Below are 16505 nucleotides of genomic sequence, written 5' to 3'. Positions count from 1 at the left end.
GTAATAAATGTTAACTAAAAATAGATATCAAATTTGCCCACACTTTAAATTTGTTTTTATTGTTATTTCAGGTATGAAAGTGATAGTTTCAGCACAGATCCTGCTTTAAGTGGCTGTTGCGAGGTTGCACCCCCTCCCACCGAAGACTGGATCAGAACATTATAAGCGACCAAAGTAATGTCAGAAAAAAACAGCCCACCCCTATGAAAATGTAGCCCACCCCTTCAAAGATATCATATGTGGACTATACCTCAAATTTCTCCCAAGAGTAGCTCATTCCCAAATCAGGTGATCTGTCTAGCATCAGGTAACAAGTGTCCAACACCACATCATTACTGATATTTGAACTTTAAATTATGTTTTCATTTCATCTTTTATAGTAAAAGAGTCTCAGATCGTCTTAACAATTACTAGCATCCACATATAGTCAATAAACCAGTATAGCTCAAGCACTGGGAGGAAAGAAAACTAAAATATTAAAATATCAAACGAATTCCCCCAAAATTCACGTTCATGATTTCATAACACTAATTTAATGTAACTTATGAGTTGTTTTTTCCAAATTCACAATCATCCAGAAACGATATGATGTCAGAAACCCTGGGAAACAATGTCTGGGTTGATTTTTGTTTTTAATTGTGTTTCTGCTGAGACTTACAAGATCATATGCAAGTTTTATATATATATATATTTACTCCACTACTGCCATTACTACTACTACTACTACTACTACTACTATTACTACTAGCTAAAGTTATTTATTTACTTAATTTATTGTACCTCGCTTCCACTGGGACTCCCTAGCAGCCCCTGTATGTGTGTGCCAGCAGCAATTTGCACCTCTCCTCTAAAAGCGATCATTAAATAGGAACCCATCTTATTAATGCCGTTTCCCGTCGGACCTCATTTTGTGTAACGCAGCGGTTCGCAGCTTGGAAACTGACAGGAGAGCTGCAAGTTGTTGACGTGTTTTGTTTCTGAAGTGCTTTATTATTATTGCCATTATTTTTTGGTGTGGTGCAGACAGAAATGGACGAACAGGGCTGTCCGAGATGTAAAACAACTAAATACAGAAACCCGTCGCTGAAGCTGATGGTGAACGTCTGCGGCCACACGCTGTGAGTATTCACACCTGACAGCTACAAGGAAGGAGGTGCAAAAATCCTCCACAACATCGCGGCGTTTCTGCTCCAGGCTGCTCAAAAAGACACGCAAACACAAAAGCACCCCCCAAAAGCAGCTGTAATATAGCGTTTAAAACTGTTTCCGCACATACATCTCAAGTCTTAATGGGGGGACTTGGACGTAAACAAAACTGATAAGCCTCGAATGCTGACGGTTTGTTGGGCTAGCTCATATTTATAGTCTGGCTGTTAAATAGCTGTGTCAGTGTAGACAGAAAGTGTGCTTTAGAGGTGGGTTATGTTTCCTGATAGAGCTACACAATTGCAAAGCTAGGCTAATGCTGCTGGTAAACATAGTATAGCGGCCATTGTTTACATATGACCTACACCGGCTGTAAGCAGCTCAGCTTAGAGACCTCTGTAGAAAAGCAGACCCTGCAGTTGTGTCTTTTTTTGTGTGTGTGGAAAGTACAGCAAGTTTAGGATGGCAGGGGGAAAAGTGACTAATGATGAGGAGCATAAACACCCTGTGCTGAGTTTTTAACCACATAATGAATATGAATTATTCAGAGGTTTTTGAAAAGGGCCAGCTGAAAGGTGCAAATCAAATTCGAGTTTGACTGCGCAAGTTTTTCCATGTTAATCTGCCAACCTAACTAAAAGCTACATTTTTATTTAAATGGCTGCATCTCTGTCACAGGTCTGGCTTGATTTGATCAACCACAGCTTGGAATTTGTCATTTTTGCATTAAACAGAAAATATAATGCAAAACCAAAACCTAAACTAATTAATTTTATTATTATAAGAGGTAACGATGAGATGGTTTGGAGGGGGGATATGTTGGTTAAAGGATATTGAAGATGGAGCTACCTTGCAGGAGGAAAAGTGATGGAGGAAATGCAGAGGGTTGGTTTGACAGAAGAGGATGAAAGGGAGAGAATAGGGTGAGATGGAGGTAGATGATTCACTGTGGCTACCCCTAAAGGGATCATATGAAAGAAGTAGAAGATTATGATTATTATTTGCATAACATACAGAAATGGATGAAAAGTTAGCATGTTTCCATTTGTTTTTATTCTGTTACTGCTGAGCAGCATCATCATGTCGATACTTCGCCGTGCATTTTTCAGCATTTAACCTTGTCCGCCCTTTAAAAACATGGACGTTTAAATAAAGGGGACATGTTCTCCATGAGCATTATGCAGCGACAGTGGTAGCTTGATGAGCACATCTTTTTCGACCCTGTCTGTTTATTGACCGTGCCATCAGGAAGTGGTCGTGCTTTGTCATCAGGTCAGCGGGCTCATAACTCACTGCCTCTGTCTGGATGCAGGACTACACACAGAAAATTAAAATGATTCTGCAATGAAGCAATTTGGAGAGATGTCCTAGCCCGGGTCACCTTGGATCTGTTCCTCAGAGCCGGTGCGACGGTGAATTTATGCATCACTTGGAAACTGCTGTACTCCCTAATCATATTAGTATTTTCATCACTGATGCTTTTTGGCTTTTCTTTTCTGTTTTTCCCCTTTTTTGCAGCGAGTCTTACAGAAATGCTACAAGATCTGTAACTCTGATCAGTTTCAGAGTTATCCATTTTCTCATTTTTAATCAACAATGCTCTTCAGAAAAACTATATAAGACAAAGAGAATCTAAGAGGTTAATGCACATGGTTAGTTTTTAGATGGTTATATAGTTTTTGACTCTGTGCACCACCATATAGATTTTAAATTTTCAAAAATCAAGATGTTGTTGAAGTTTCCTCTCTGAGAGCGGGAGGCTGTTTGACTTTCATCTTTAATTCAAGGGGCTTAACAAAAGCAAACAAACAAAAGCCTTTGGATAAATGAAACTAAGATGAATGAATATATACCAGAATTATTTAAAGAGAAAAGTATGGAGAAAGAGCGAAACAGCTCCTGATCTAAAGCATATCACATCATCTGTCAAACATGGCGGAGGCAGTCTTATGGGATGAACACATATGTCTGCCAGTGGAACCTGGTCACTAGTGTTTGACAACGTGACTGCCGATAGAAGCAGCACGATGAATAATGAAGCATACAGAGCTATACTCTCTGCTCTCATTCAGCCAAATGCTGTAATACTGATCAACGAGCTCTTCAACGTACAAATGGATAATGACCCAAAGCTTATTGCAAAGCCAACCCAAGAGTTTCTCAAGCCAAAGAAACTGGATATGCTTCAATGGCCAAGTCAGTCACCTGATCTCAAACCAGTAGAGCATGCTTTTCAGTTACTGAAGACAAAACTGAAGGTAGAGACCCACGATTGTCGACCTGTCCTGGGTGTACCCTGCCTTTCACCCTATGGTAGCTGGGATAGGCTGCAGCCACCCCGCAGCCTTGATAAGGATAAGCAGAAGAGAACAGTTTGATTCCCAGCATCTTCAGTCTGCATGTCCTTGGTATGAGAGAGAGTGTATGTGATAGGTAAAATGGTTTAAAGATGTAGAATGAAGTGCTGTTTGTATGTGTGTGTGGTAGCATAAAGCACTTTAAATGTTCATGAAGTATAGGAAGGGTTTATATAAACACCGACCTGTTTACCAGGAGAAAGTAGCACTAGTGAGAGCACAAAGCAGTTCAGTTATTCAGAGCGATAACGCTAATACAACACAACCAATTCTTCACAAAACAAGTCATTTGAAGATATCGCCCAGGCCTCTGTGAAACCGTTTTCTTCAGTGACTGTCCATTAAAGGATTAATTGACTTATTGAGATACATATACTAGATGAATCATAAACAGCTGAGAATAGTTGGACTCCATTTAGATAAATGTAAGACTGTCTCTTCTTTGAGTGGCCCGTCCAGTCTGCGCTGACTAGCCTTCAGCGGTTGCATTATTAAGCTTCTCCATGCATCTAAATTTAAACTCCACTGCAGCACATTTTGTATCCTTGTCACAGGGGCATTTGATGTGGGTTATTTATTACCTTTGCACAATGACACTGGGTCTGTGTCCTTTGGCATTTGACACTGGGCACAGGCAGGCAAAAACAGTTGTAGCTGAGGCACACAGTGGTGTTTAGAAGGTGGACACAGTGATGCTAACATTACAATTATAATTGTATGCTGCAGGATAATCTCCAGCAGCAATGCAAGAAGTCGTTTTGGGGATCATTCAGATTTTTTAAAAAGGCGTCCAGTGTGAGGTTTAGACATGTTCTTGGCTTTTCTTTAAAGTACTATAAATGCGCGGTTGGGGCAAGCTTTTAGTTTAAGCAGTCATAGTGTTGGTCTTTGGCATTTTCTGATTGTGATGCTGCAGGTTTTGCAGATTGTTTAGATTTCACACAATGCCATTATACAAATCCATCTCTACTTGGTCTTGAATCAACCCTTGGTCTAAGATGGAAACAAAAATATAGAGATCACTGTAACAAGCAAACAAGCTCAGTCTCATGCTGTCTTGTGCTTTTCTGTTTTTGCACTTTAATGCAAAAGTGACACAGCAAAGACGCAGGCAATGTCACTGAGAGATGGTGGGGGTAGTGGTGGTAGAGGAGTCTCTTTGCTGAGCCAGGGCCCTGTTTACCTTCCCCTTACCACCCCCTTTCCCTGACCTGCTGACAGCTGCAGATGGGAGAGATAGGAGCCTGGCGCTCCGAGCAGGACAGGTGAGAGAGGGAGGAGTCAGGAGCGCTCAGTCAGCAACAACAGCCTTGAGACTCAGAGATGGCAAGTAGCTAAAGATCTGTCCATTTAAATGTTTGCAAATGAGTGTAGAATTGGCTTAAAAAAAATCTGGATCCTCCTTTGATCGCAAAATGAAACAGGCTCACAATCTCAAAGCTGGCAAATTGATTCTAAGAGTCTCCTCCCTCCCTTTTAGACGGTCATCTCTTTGCTCTAGAGTTACACAGGATTTCCCCTTTGGAGAGTTCTGTTGTGTGGTCCATTTATGGGGCGGGGGGCCAAGCTTCACCCCACTCCTTGCTCCGTTTTGATGAATGGGCTCTTTGTGGGCCTGTGGAAACAAGCTGAATCCTTCCATCTACCTCCATATGGCCAGGCCTATAGATCTCCTGTAGCCTGAGGCCACAACGAACATCTGCCTCTTCCAGGGTGCACTTCAGACTCTGAAGCACCAACTGGACGGCGCAGATGTTTCTGTCTGCCGTTCAGCTTTCATTTTTACATTGCTGCTTCTTGTAAGCCAAGCTGAACTGCTTGTAAGACAGTCCTCCGTGGTGCTTCGTCAGTTTGTTGTATAGCTGCTTGGAAAGCTTTGGTGTCACAACTCTGCAGGTTGGGCTTGTTTGACCCTTATGTGAGACGCTAGGTATAAACAGCCAAACTCCACCGCTCTGCAGTTTCTCCTTTAACTGCTTTTTTTTCTGCTTTAAATCCTGCTGATGAAGTGAAACGTCTTGCAGGATGGCTCAGTCATGATTGTTCTAATAGGCTCCATCCCTGGAGAACTTTTGACTCGACACCAGTGCCTCATGCCCAGTGTTTGACTTTTGGGAAGAAATGACTCAACCATACCATCAGTGACGTGTGGTGAAAAGAAGTTGGGTTTTTTTTTTTTCCCCCCTTCAGCTTTGTTATAGTTTATTATGAAAACTGTAAATGCTCAAAAGCAGATAGTGCTATTTGGAAACCAGATGTCTTTTTTGAGGTGGTCACAAGCAGGAAGGTGGATTCCTGTTGAAATAAAGCTCCACTGAGACCTAATTAAAAGAGTGTACTGTGCAAACGTTTATCCAGGCTCTCCACCCCATCAGGGGAGATAAAGGAACATTCCCATTGTCTTCGGTGTCCACTACTCACTTGAGTGTGACTGATGGGTAAACGCCTACCTGCATAAAGGTGTGATTGATGGCTAAGCACAGAATTGTGCCCTCAGGTAGGTCTGCTGATTGGTTACCATGGCGTTTCCAGTGAGACTGCACAAAGTTCCTGTTTTGGGCTGCGTTTCTTTTTTTTTTTTTTTTTTAAACCTGAAATAGTTTCTTCCTTTTGTTTAAAGGCATGCTCTTTACCGAGGAGAGCTGTGATTCATTGTTGCTTATATGGGGAACTAAAGGCCACCTGAAAAACTCATCATGACTTTGCTGTACTGCTACATATTTTTGCCTTGGAAAGACGTAGCCGTTTAACAGATTTATAGCAAATACTTTGATCAGTAACAGCCTAGATTTCCACGGTGTTTAAGATTGTGGTTTATTCCATTGCAGCCTCCTTTCATTTAGGCACCATGTCAGGAATAATAAGAAAGTGGGGGAAGGTTGGAATGACTTTTGGATACGTTTTTAAAAAGGTATAAAATATTTCAGATTTATTAAAAGCTTTAGTTTAAATGACAGTTCAGCTTAAGTAAGATACTGCTGTTGTTCATCTCTGTGAATTTCCCAAATTACATAAGACTCGGTCCTTTCCTGTAATGATAGACTGTGCCATGAATTACCAAGCTGGATTTTATCATATTATGCAACGTGGCAAAATGACTGAGGTCTGTTGAAATAACAATAAAGTAAATGTTTTTCCAGTGCAGACAGACGCTCCGCTGATGGGGTGTTGGGCTAATTTCCTCCTCTCTGAGAGCGGGAGGCTGTCTAATCGACATTCCAATCATAATCCCAGCCATCTTTGAGCACTCAGAGGAAATATTCATGTGCCCCATTATCACCCATTGTGTCTGATGGTTTACAGAGATTTAAAAAAAAAAACCCACACAAACACAAATCTGCTTTATTCTGTGGAAAATCGCCACATACGCCCACACAAGCGTGCTTACGACTGACTCTCAGAGGTGCCCAAGGAGGGTCACCTCTGGGGGAAAAAATGCAGTTCAGCTTGCCGTTTAATGCCTGTTTTTGTTGTCCTCTCCCACGCAGATGCGAGAACTGCGTCGAGATGCTGTTCGTTCGCGGCTCGGGCAACTGCGTGCAGTGCGACACGCCTTTGAGGAAGAGCAACTTCCGCGTGCAGCTCTTCGAAGACCCGACAGTAGATAAGGAGGTGGAGATTCGTAAGAAAGTGCTGAAGATGTGAGTGAGGGGGACTGTGAGGGTGAGGGGTGTGGTTCTTAGTGTTTATGTGTCATCCCATGCCTCCTCCCACTTCTTAAGCTACCTTTGTCTTTCTCATTACACTGTTTGTTTTGTAGACAATGCATCTCCCCGGGGGGGCTCAAACGGGAAGGCTCTTTCTCTGCCAGATTTTTACTTCTCAGCCCCTCCCTGCCTCCTCTCTCTTCCCTGTTATCTGTTCTTTAATAGCCCCTAATTGACATCTAATGTGCGCCTATTAGGCAGGATACAGACATGGTATTATAAAATGGTTGATTTAATGGAAGCTATTAATGTCAGTGCATATTTGCTCTCACCAGGTTTTACTTTTTTGCATCACCACTTCTCTTGTTTCTCTGCAGTTACAACAAGAGAGATTTTGACTTCCCCAGCCTGAGAGAATATAACGATTATCTGGAGCAAGTGGAGGACATAGGTAGGAGCTTGGAAGCTTCATGCTGAGACTAGTTTAATGATTTCTCCTTCACTCTGGCTGCACAAGAGGGTGTTTTACAGGCATTAGCGTCAGCCAGGGCCACAGATTAGGAAACAGAACGTACAATGTTCACACATCTTCACTGGCAGGTCAGTGTAAACTTGTAGCATGGATGTATTAGGAGAGCTGCAAAACAGTGTAAAAATCCATGTAAAAAACAGACAACTGATGGAGTATTTCTTAAAATAAATAAATAGATATACCATTTGGGCTAGTGATGCTGTTTCCACCAATCCAGTCACCTGTGAAGTTTTTTTTTTTCTCAGCTTTTATTTTCACATTAGAAAACTGCATGTTTAAACAGTTTAAATGCTTCTCCCATCCACCGCTGGTTTATTTTACACAGCGAGGGCGTAGCTAAATTGAGCAGAAGCTAAAATGAAAGCTGTCTGTCTGTATGCAGATAAACTTCTATATAATTAAATTTGGCAGATTTCTTGTAAATTGTCTCTTTCTAGCAGCAACACCTACAGCATGTATGTGGGTGGGGCTTTATTCTATTAATTTGTATTATGAAATATATATGTGTTAATAAATTGTAGTGTATATTGTTATAGATTAATCTGGCAACATATAAAATAATCAATTGGCTTTTCTTTCTTTTTTTGTGGGCCAGTTAAAGTGCGATCTTGATGATGAGTAATTTCTACTCAGCTCCTCTTTACATCGTCCCTGGATTTAAGATATCACATGCATGTTGATTTCAACATTTCAGTTGAATAAATTTGTCGTTATTTCGATTACAGTTTTAAATGATTTGGAGGATTTAGATAGTGGGTTTAATTAACGGTATTGTGGACTTGGAGACAGTGGTTCTGTCCACAGTGTGAGTTGTGATGGATTGATATGTTCAACAGTGGCTGTTCTTTTGCACGCAGTGTATAACCTGACAAACAACGTTGACGTGGAGAACACCAAGCTGAGGATGGAGCAGTACCAGAGAGAGAACAGAGATGTCATCCAGAGAAATAAGGCCAAGCTTGTATGTACTTTTGAAGCTTTTCCCCCCTCAGAAAAGGATAATACCTAATAATGACACTTGTATTTAAGATAAACACTGGACTTTTTTATTTTAAAGCCAGCTGCTCTGTTTGTCTAAGAGGGCAAAGTGTAGAATCAAGTGCAACAGGGCGGTGCTACAGCTCGTGTAGAATCAGCCGCGTGGTCAATAAAACGACAGGTTCTTCCAACTTGCCGACTCTCTCTCCCTTCCTCAGACGCGGGAGCAGGAAGAGCTGGAGGAGCTTCTGTTGCTGGAACAGCAGAGCAATGAGCAGCGGCGACTGGAGGTGCTGCAGGAGGAACAGAGGCAACTACAGGCCAAGAGGAAGAACAAACAGGCTCTGCTGGACGAACTGGTGAGTTGCACACATGTTGCATGGCCGTATGCATGTGTAATGACAAATCTAGTGATGCAATTAGCGAGTCACATTATGACAGATGTTCCATGTTGGATGTGCACACGCTCTGCTCTAGGGTTCGTGGATGTGAGATCATTAAGAGCTTATTACCAGTCATTGTGCTGCGGGTTGCATTGTTCTCATTCTGTGATTCCAAAGCCTATCGGCTCCATTGTGTTGAGCTGCAGGCTTTGAAAGTTATTGTTCCGGCAGAGCGGGCTGCTGAAGGACCATCACAGATAGTTGGCTAAGCTGTGTGTTTGTTTGTTTAAGGCACAGGGCCTGTTGACTGTAGGCAGATGAGATCAGCTCTTACATCCCCCAGGGGAGCTCTCCTGAGCTCTGACATCTGTACGGCCCTGTGGCCAATAGGCTTGCTATTCTTACGTGTGAACACTCACATGCATTACATCAACAAATACATTTAGACTGCATGTTGCTGTTTCCCGGAGTGGCTAACTAATCAATAAAACACATCAGTGGGAAGTTGAAGCCCACTAGATTATTGTTCTTCTCTAATACAACATGTACTCTACGCTGGATTCACATTTGTTATCTGCCATTTTATTTCATTCATTTGAGTAAAATGTGTCAGTTCTTATAGTCAGAAGAGGACCCATCGTATGGAAACTGATTTAACCGTTATTGGCATACTGAAAAAAATACCCCCCAAAAGCTCCAGACTGTCCCACCTTTATAATTCACCCCATCAAAAATGTCCTACCTCTACAGTGAACAATGTGTCCAGGCTTGTGTTCTTAGATCTATGCGCTTGGCAATACTCCACTGAAGAAATTGAAATGTCCGACCTTGCATTTAATGGAGGTGAAGACGGCGCAGTGCACTTGAAGCGGCGTCCCCTGACAGCGGCACAGTTTTGCTAATATGACTTACTAAAGTTTTGTGGCAGCTGGCCTGAAAGCAGCCCATGCTCATGGTGACCCAGCAATGGGTGGGATATGTTCAATGAACTACTGCGTTAAATTTCACACACTCAGATTAATACTTACAAAGTCTATATACGTTTTTTGTCTCCAGGAGCAGTCTCAGCTTCCTGCCACCCTTTTACTCGCTCAACACAAAGTTCGCGCTGCCCAGCTTGAGACCCAGATAGAGCAGCAGAAACAGGCTGTGAAGCCCACCAGTCTGTTTTCAACTGGAATCCATATGGTAAGTACAACACTCTTATTGTAGTTTTCTGATTCTCTTTTCACCCTGAATGTGTGTTATTTACACACATGGGAAGTGATGTGACTTATATGGTCATCAAGGAGCTGCTAATTCAAAGAAAGGCAGCTTTAGAGGACGATGGAGCCAAAAGTGCTCATTTCAGCCTGACAATGAATGGAGGGGTTGTATCATGACCCTACATGAGCTAAGTAAGGATAATTTTTGTGCTGTAAATCATGCACTGGTTTTCCAGCGAAGTTCAAGAATAAAAATATGGAGCTCTAGATAGAGCACAATAGGTCCCATTTAAATCCTGAGAGTGTTCGCCATGATAATCTGGGAAGGTTTTTTCCCTCGCGTACAATTGTGGTTGTTTAGAACAGCTTTAAAAAAAATTTTTGCTTTCCACTGTGGTTGGGCAACACATCACACACACAAAAAAACGACTGCTTTTCATACAAACCCCTGCACTAAGCTTGCTTGTTAGCATACGTCCAACAGACTAAACTTTGCTGCTCTGAACTTGTGTTGCAAAGATCTAAGACAAGCAGCAAAACAATGAGAGCAAAATGAGCATCAATCAAGTTTTAAGAGGCAGTTAATACACATAGTGACATGTCTCTGCCCAGTGCGCTAAGGTGAATCTGAACTGTTGAGGTCATTAGTGTCAAAACTTTACACGGATTGCTTGTTGACAATAGTGTGGTCATACATGGCCACACTTTGAAAAGGAGGATGTTCCTCCATGTTTGGTGCTTCTTCAGTGTGGGAAGAGGCCCTCACCTCTTCATTCATGTCATCACATTCCTCTGGGTGTGCAGTAGGTCCCACAGAGAGAGAGAAAGCATGTGGGCTCAGGGTTTTCGGCTACTCTGAGCTTGCAGCTTTGTGCGCACCGTGTCTGGAGGGACCTTCCATTTGGCTGTAGCTCAGGTTTTCAGTCGTTTATTTTCATTTTACTGCGATGAGATAGGCTGTGTCATCATCCCCACCCCTTTCACAGCAACCCTCATGAGGCATGGTTGTCTTCCCACAGTTCAGTGGTGCGTGGGAGAGATATCTGCTTAGTACTCACCTCAGCTCAAGCTGAAGCAAGGTTTTGACATACTTGGGTAGAACCGAACTCTATTTTTGAAGAGAGGACTATCTCATAAAGCAACACTCAAAAGTATTGAGCTGAGCTAAACGGGGGGATTCAGTACTCTCACTTTCACCTCCTTAATATACAGCGTGAAGTTAAAAGTTGCTGATGGAGAGAGAAACTGCATGATTATGTTGCTCTTGGCTTGTTCTGTGCATGTTTTTCCTTGCTGCTTTCTCCCCATTTCTCTTCATCTTCCCATCCCTGTGCTCTTGTTGGTGGAGTAGAGCTCTCCCCATGCATCTGCTGTTGGACTTGAGAGACTTGAGTCAGGGGAACGTGTGGGTTTGGATTTCCCTTCACCTCAGAGTCCATAAGAATGACTTCTGTTTGACTTGGTGGGGTTTCAGCACAGAGCGGCAGATTCCTGGAGATTGCTGGAATTCATTTATCTGCTAGGTTCTGGTCCTTCGCTCCAAACAGGGTTTCAGTTTTTCTTCAGCAGAAATTAGGAGAGACAAATGTAAAAACACACTTTTTTTAAAGCTGGGCCACATTTTATGATTTTGCTTTGAAGCAAAACTAATATGTGCCAATCTCTTTAGTAACTGTGATATCATTTACTGTTATAATGATTAGTCATTTTTGTAATTTTCAAGCATAAATGGCTCCGGTTTCCTTGGACCCTGTTTTCTATCATGAGAAGAAAGTCTTATATTTAAAAAAGCACTTTTAAAGGTATTTGCTTTAGGCCTGGAAAACTTTAACAGTTTTCCCAATCAATGAAGTATTCATTAGTACAAGTCCTATTATCGCTTGTGAAATACACTGACAAATAAGAAACAGTTTCATGTGACAGTGATGAATGGACTTGGAGCACATTTTTGACCTCTTGTTTTTTTTCATTTGGATGTTTTTGCGACGTGACGTTCACCAGTCACAGGAGCACAAATGTGCGGCGCCCCTTTCTCTCCGTACGCACAACCCCCCTCCCTCTGCTGCCACCTTAACAGTATTTCAGCCAGCTGTTTCATCCGTGGCCAAAGTGAGCCGTCACCAGAGGAATGACATATCTGCCTGTCTTTGGGCTGGAAATTGGGGATGCCAGTTATTCCTCAGCTTCCTAGTCGTTCGGGACTTTATTTAAAGAGTGATCTAATATTGCACCTAGTTGTGATATGTTGTCAACTGGAAACACGCATGGGGACATCTCAGCCATGCTGGCTCCGTTCTTTGCCAGAATGATTTTCTCGGAGTTCGTGAAGGGGACTCCAACCTTGACCCTGATGTTTCTGGTTATGCACTACCATTGCTGTTGAGCGGATCTTTGAGGAAGTTCACCAATCCTCAGGGAAAGTAGTCTTATTCCAGGTGTGATTTTGAAGTGGGATGGGCCTGGTCTTGCCTTAGGAATGGTCTGAAATCACTCAGTAATCCTTTACTTTGTAGGGACTCTATTGAAGCATGAGACACACATTACCCGTGTGTGGGTGCGCACACACATATAAATACACCCCCTCCTTAGCCAACCTGAGTAAACATCCTTTGAAGAATAAAGTGTCTTTTAAAATAGATGTCCGCTGATATCAAAAGAGACACTCTGTGTGGGCGGGAGGTGACTATTCGCTGTTTAAACAGGTTGCTTGTTGTAGTCTGACACATAAAACGAGCCTCGGTGCCAAGCTTAATGACAAGAGTCACAATGCTCGGCACCTGCTCTGACAAAATCAGAGGGTAATAATTAGCATACAAATGACATCTACTTTGTTTTTATTGTACTCTGCGTGCTTGCTTTATTTGTACCAGTACATTTTCTTAGATTTTCCGGTGAAACAGTGTGTGTGTGTGTGTGTGTGTGTGCGTTTGCAGTTGGGGATTTTTTATTTTTTTTCCCCAGCTGCTCCAGTGTCCCATTCCTGAAAGCATTTTGACCGATGGGGAATCTTTCCACCTTGGGGGCAGCTTTCAGCGCCATCTTAAATGAAAGGTCCCAGGTTCCTGCGCTGCTGGGGCCCAATCCCCTCCTCACAGGCAGGAGAGCAGCTGACATACCTGACGGGGCCGGCATGGGCACCTAATGAAAGCAGGAGGCAAGCGCACACATAAACAAAAGTGGAACTCACACACACAATCGGCTAAATGTGGGTGGAAAGTTTATACCTAAACATTGACGTGTAGCTGGCTGAAATAACCTCGGGTCCTCTCTGGCTGTAGTCCATTCTACTCTTAGGCTGTGGAATTTGAATACCACAGAAAACACAAGCGCACACAAACACAAACACACACAGACATGCTGTGAGCTTGTTTGCTCAGGCCTGTTTTACTTGGTTAAGTTGTCCTCTAGGGTGACCTCTGCGCAGTAGACGTACTTGTCAGCGCTGTGCAGGCACTGCTTTACTTCGCTCTGGCAGACTGGCCCAACCTGTTTTGCCTGCGAGTTTGTCGCTGTATACTTAATGCAACCCCCACTCGCTCTTCTTCAGTGTTATCTTTATATCCCTTATTCACGAATTCTTACAGATGCAGGTAAATTATGTTGTTTATACTGAGATTGTTGACCTTGCAGCGTTCACAAACCAAAGGTGGCATGTTTTATGTGGGAGAGTGCACAAACTCTGGCCTTTTCCTTTATATTGGACTGCTGGCACGCAGGGTTGAAAGCTCTGGCGTGGGGGTGGGGGAGTGGGGGGGTCACCTCAGGGAGAACCGTCAGCCCTGATTGGCACCAGCACATGCGGGCATTCACACCTCTGCCCCTGGCCCCGGCTTGGCCCTGTTTAGGTTGGCCTCAGCAGCCCTTGGGCAAGCTGGTTCAGCCCAACCCAGCGGAAAAAAAAGTTGTCAGCTTTAGGGGCTTTGCGCTGGGGCAGCTGCCACTGGTCAGGCAGTTATATTTAAACTTGTAAGGCAGGGGAGGCACTGTATGGGAAGCAGTTTTACACTTGCTACTTGCTGCTTAGTGGGCCGCTGGGTAGCCCAAAGCTCTTTATCCATACAGAAGCACTGGCAGCACCAGTGCGGAAGGTGGAAGTGAGGACTGGAGTTGGGATGGGACTAGCCTGGCCCTGAACCGGGGTTATTATTTTTATCCCCTCTGCAAAACCAACCACTGCTCCCCCTTTTCCATTGTTGTTATTATCAGGATTTGCATTAGCGCCAAGCGCCTCGATGGCTCTGGAGCTGTGGCTTCCCAAACCCTCGGGGACCACATGAGTGTATGTGGTTGTGTGTGCGAGTGCGTGGATGTTGTGGGAAGGTGCTGATGGAGAGGTTAGTCTCAGCAACCTTGATGTGTCCTGCTGAGCTGCAAAGTCAAGGGAGAGAGTGGGGTGGGTGGGGAGTGCTGACGATTGTTCCAAGTGTGTGTGTGTGTGTGTGTGTGTGTGTGTGTGTGTGTGTGTGTGTGTGTGTGTGTGTGTGGAGGGGTCTTGTGACCCACAATCTGAGCCGTTGACTAATGAGCTTTTTGGATTAAAGTTTGTCATCGTTAACGCTGTATAAGATCTTCTTCTTTATCCTTGTTTGACCGCAGTTCTCACATTTAAAATCCTATTCTAATCATACTTTAGCATTGATGGTCAGTGCCAAGTAATAATATAGCTTAATATGCCATTAAAACATATTTTTTTGTGAATCCTTTAATGACACATTCTAGTACTTTCAAAGTGATGTGACTTTTATGAGAGTCCTACAAAGTTACTTAATGTTTACCTATATTTTTAGGTTTCAGGCACAATTTTTCAACTTTTGGGTCTCTATGATGTCAGTAAGAGCTCATATCCCTAATATGGTCATTTCCTGCACACAGTGAGGATTATTTTTATTTATTTATTATTTATTTTACCTTTATTTATACAGGTAGTTCCACTGAGACTCAATGTGTCATTTAAAAGCGACACCTGTATCAGACTCTCATATTAAAATTGCAACAATAAAATAGTTAACGCACAGATGTTTACACAGTCAAAAACAGGATCAAGCTCCCAGTGATGATTTTACAAGCTCATTTGTACATCTTTTTAAGTCTGCAAGTCAAATCAGTATTCCACGTGTTCCTTCATGTATTCCATGAAGACGGGGCAGAAAAGGCTCTGTAACATACACAGCTACTTCAGTAAAGTCCATTAATAAAACTACCCCCTAAAAACAATTCCCGCTAAAGAAATACTTATGTGTAATGTTAAAGCACAATATCAGGCAGCACACCTGTTACCTGCATCAGTTAACGGATAGACACCTGCAATAGTTTTACTTGGAATTGGTTGTGGTACAACCGGATAATGTTGAGGTACAAATTCAGGGTAAGTTGAAGTACTCCCATTGGCATGACGGTGATTTCCTCAAATCATCCTCCCCTGCGGTTTTATTAAGATTGATGGCCTCCAGAGTTTCACTTTAATGCCACAGGGGTATTATATGAGCCTTAAAACCAGTTACATGCTCAAACTTGTAATACACTGTGTTGTATAGGTAGGAGGATGGGCCTCCATAATGATAAAACCAGATGTTTATATTGGCTCTTGCTGGGGCGTTGTTTCAATAGCCCCTTAGTCCCTCAGCCATTTCTGCTCTGCTGGGTCTGGCTGGGGGTCTCTCGCTCTCGCTCTCTCTCTCGTTGTTTTTAACTGAAGGACTTAGAAAACAGCATTCATACTCGAAGTCACATTGACTTGATGTGCACATGATTAAAGCCTCAGCAGTGGTATTAGCTGTAGGAGAAATCAGTCCTGAGGGGTCACGGCTCTACATTATGGGCATTCATACATTTTTTTTTTTTCTCTTTCAAACCATTTTGGATGTACTACAAGTCATTCATTTACACATTTCTGTAAATATAATTAGAAGTCCCTATGTTTGCATGGACATCTTTAAAGGCTGCTTTTGTGGGTGCTGATGCATCTGTGCCAGTTTTCAAGGTGCCCTTGCAGAGGAATGTAGAAGAAATTTCCCCAGAATGGGGGCTGGGTCTGTTGTGTCTGCCACTTAAAAAAAGAAAAAAAAAAGAAGAAGGTCTGATTTACTGCTCTTCAGCCATCTGCAACTGCCAATTTGCTGCTCTTTCTTTACCACACCACCACCGAGGATTTTTCTTCTTCTTCTGCTTCTCCTTCCACCTTCCCTTTGTCCCAGTGCATCTCTTTGAGTGCGCAGTAGGGGAGTTAAACAGTGCTGAAAGTTTAAAAGAAGATGGAT

The 16505-nt window shown here is 42.8% G+C and overlaps 1 protein-coding gene across 1 annotated transcript in view; it reads left to right on the top strand.

The window, feature by feature from the left end:
- Nucleotides 1-898: 898 nt before the first annotated feature.
- The window catches only part of mnat1 (MNAT1 component of CDK activating kinase), a 31542-nt gene continuing 15935 nt past the window's right edge, over nucleotides 899-16505 (top strand). The window contains exons 1-6 of the mRNA XM_031758366.2: nucleotides 899-1118; nucleotides 6992-7144; nucleotides 7528-7601; nucleotides 8540-8643; nucleotides 8879-9019; nucleotides 10100-10231. Of these exons, the coding sequence (XP_031614226.1) occupies nucleotides 1030-1118; nucleotides 6992-7144; nucleotides 7528-7601; nucleotides 8540-8643; nucleotides 8879-9019; nucleotides 10100-10231 (693 nt within the window). The 5' untranslated portion in view covers nucleotides 899-1029. The remainder of the gene's footprint in view (nucleotides 1119-6991; nucleotides 7145-7527; nucleotides 7602-8539; nucleotides 8644-8878; nucleotides 9020-10099; nucleotides 10232-16505) is intronic.

The sequence above is a fragment of the Oreochromis aureus genome, linkage group 19, assembly GCF_013358895.1.
Source record: "Oreochromis aureus strain Israel breed Guangdong linkage group 19, ZZ_aureus, whole genome shotgun sequence".
Classification (NCBI taxonomy): domain Eukaryota; kingdom Metazoa; phylum Chordata; class Actinopteri; order Cichliformes; family Cichlidae; genus Oreochromis; species Oreochromis aureus.
The sequence above is the reverse complement of the archived record's forward strand: the minus strand, read 5'-3'. Positions and strand labels throughout refer to the sequence as shown.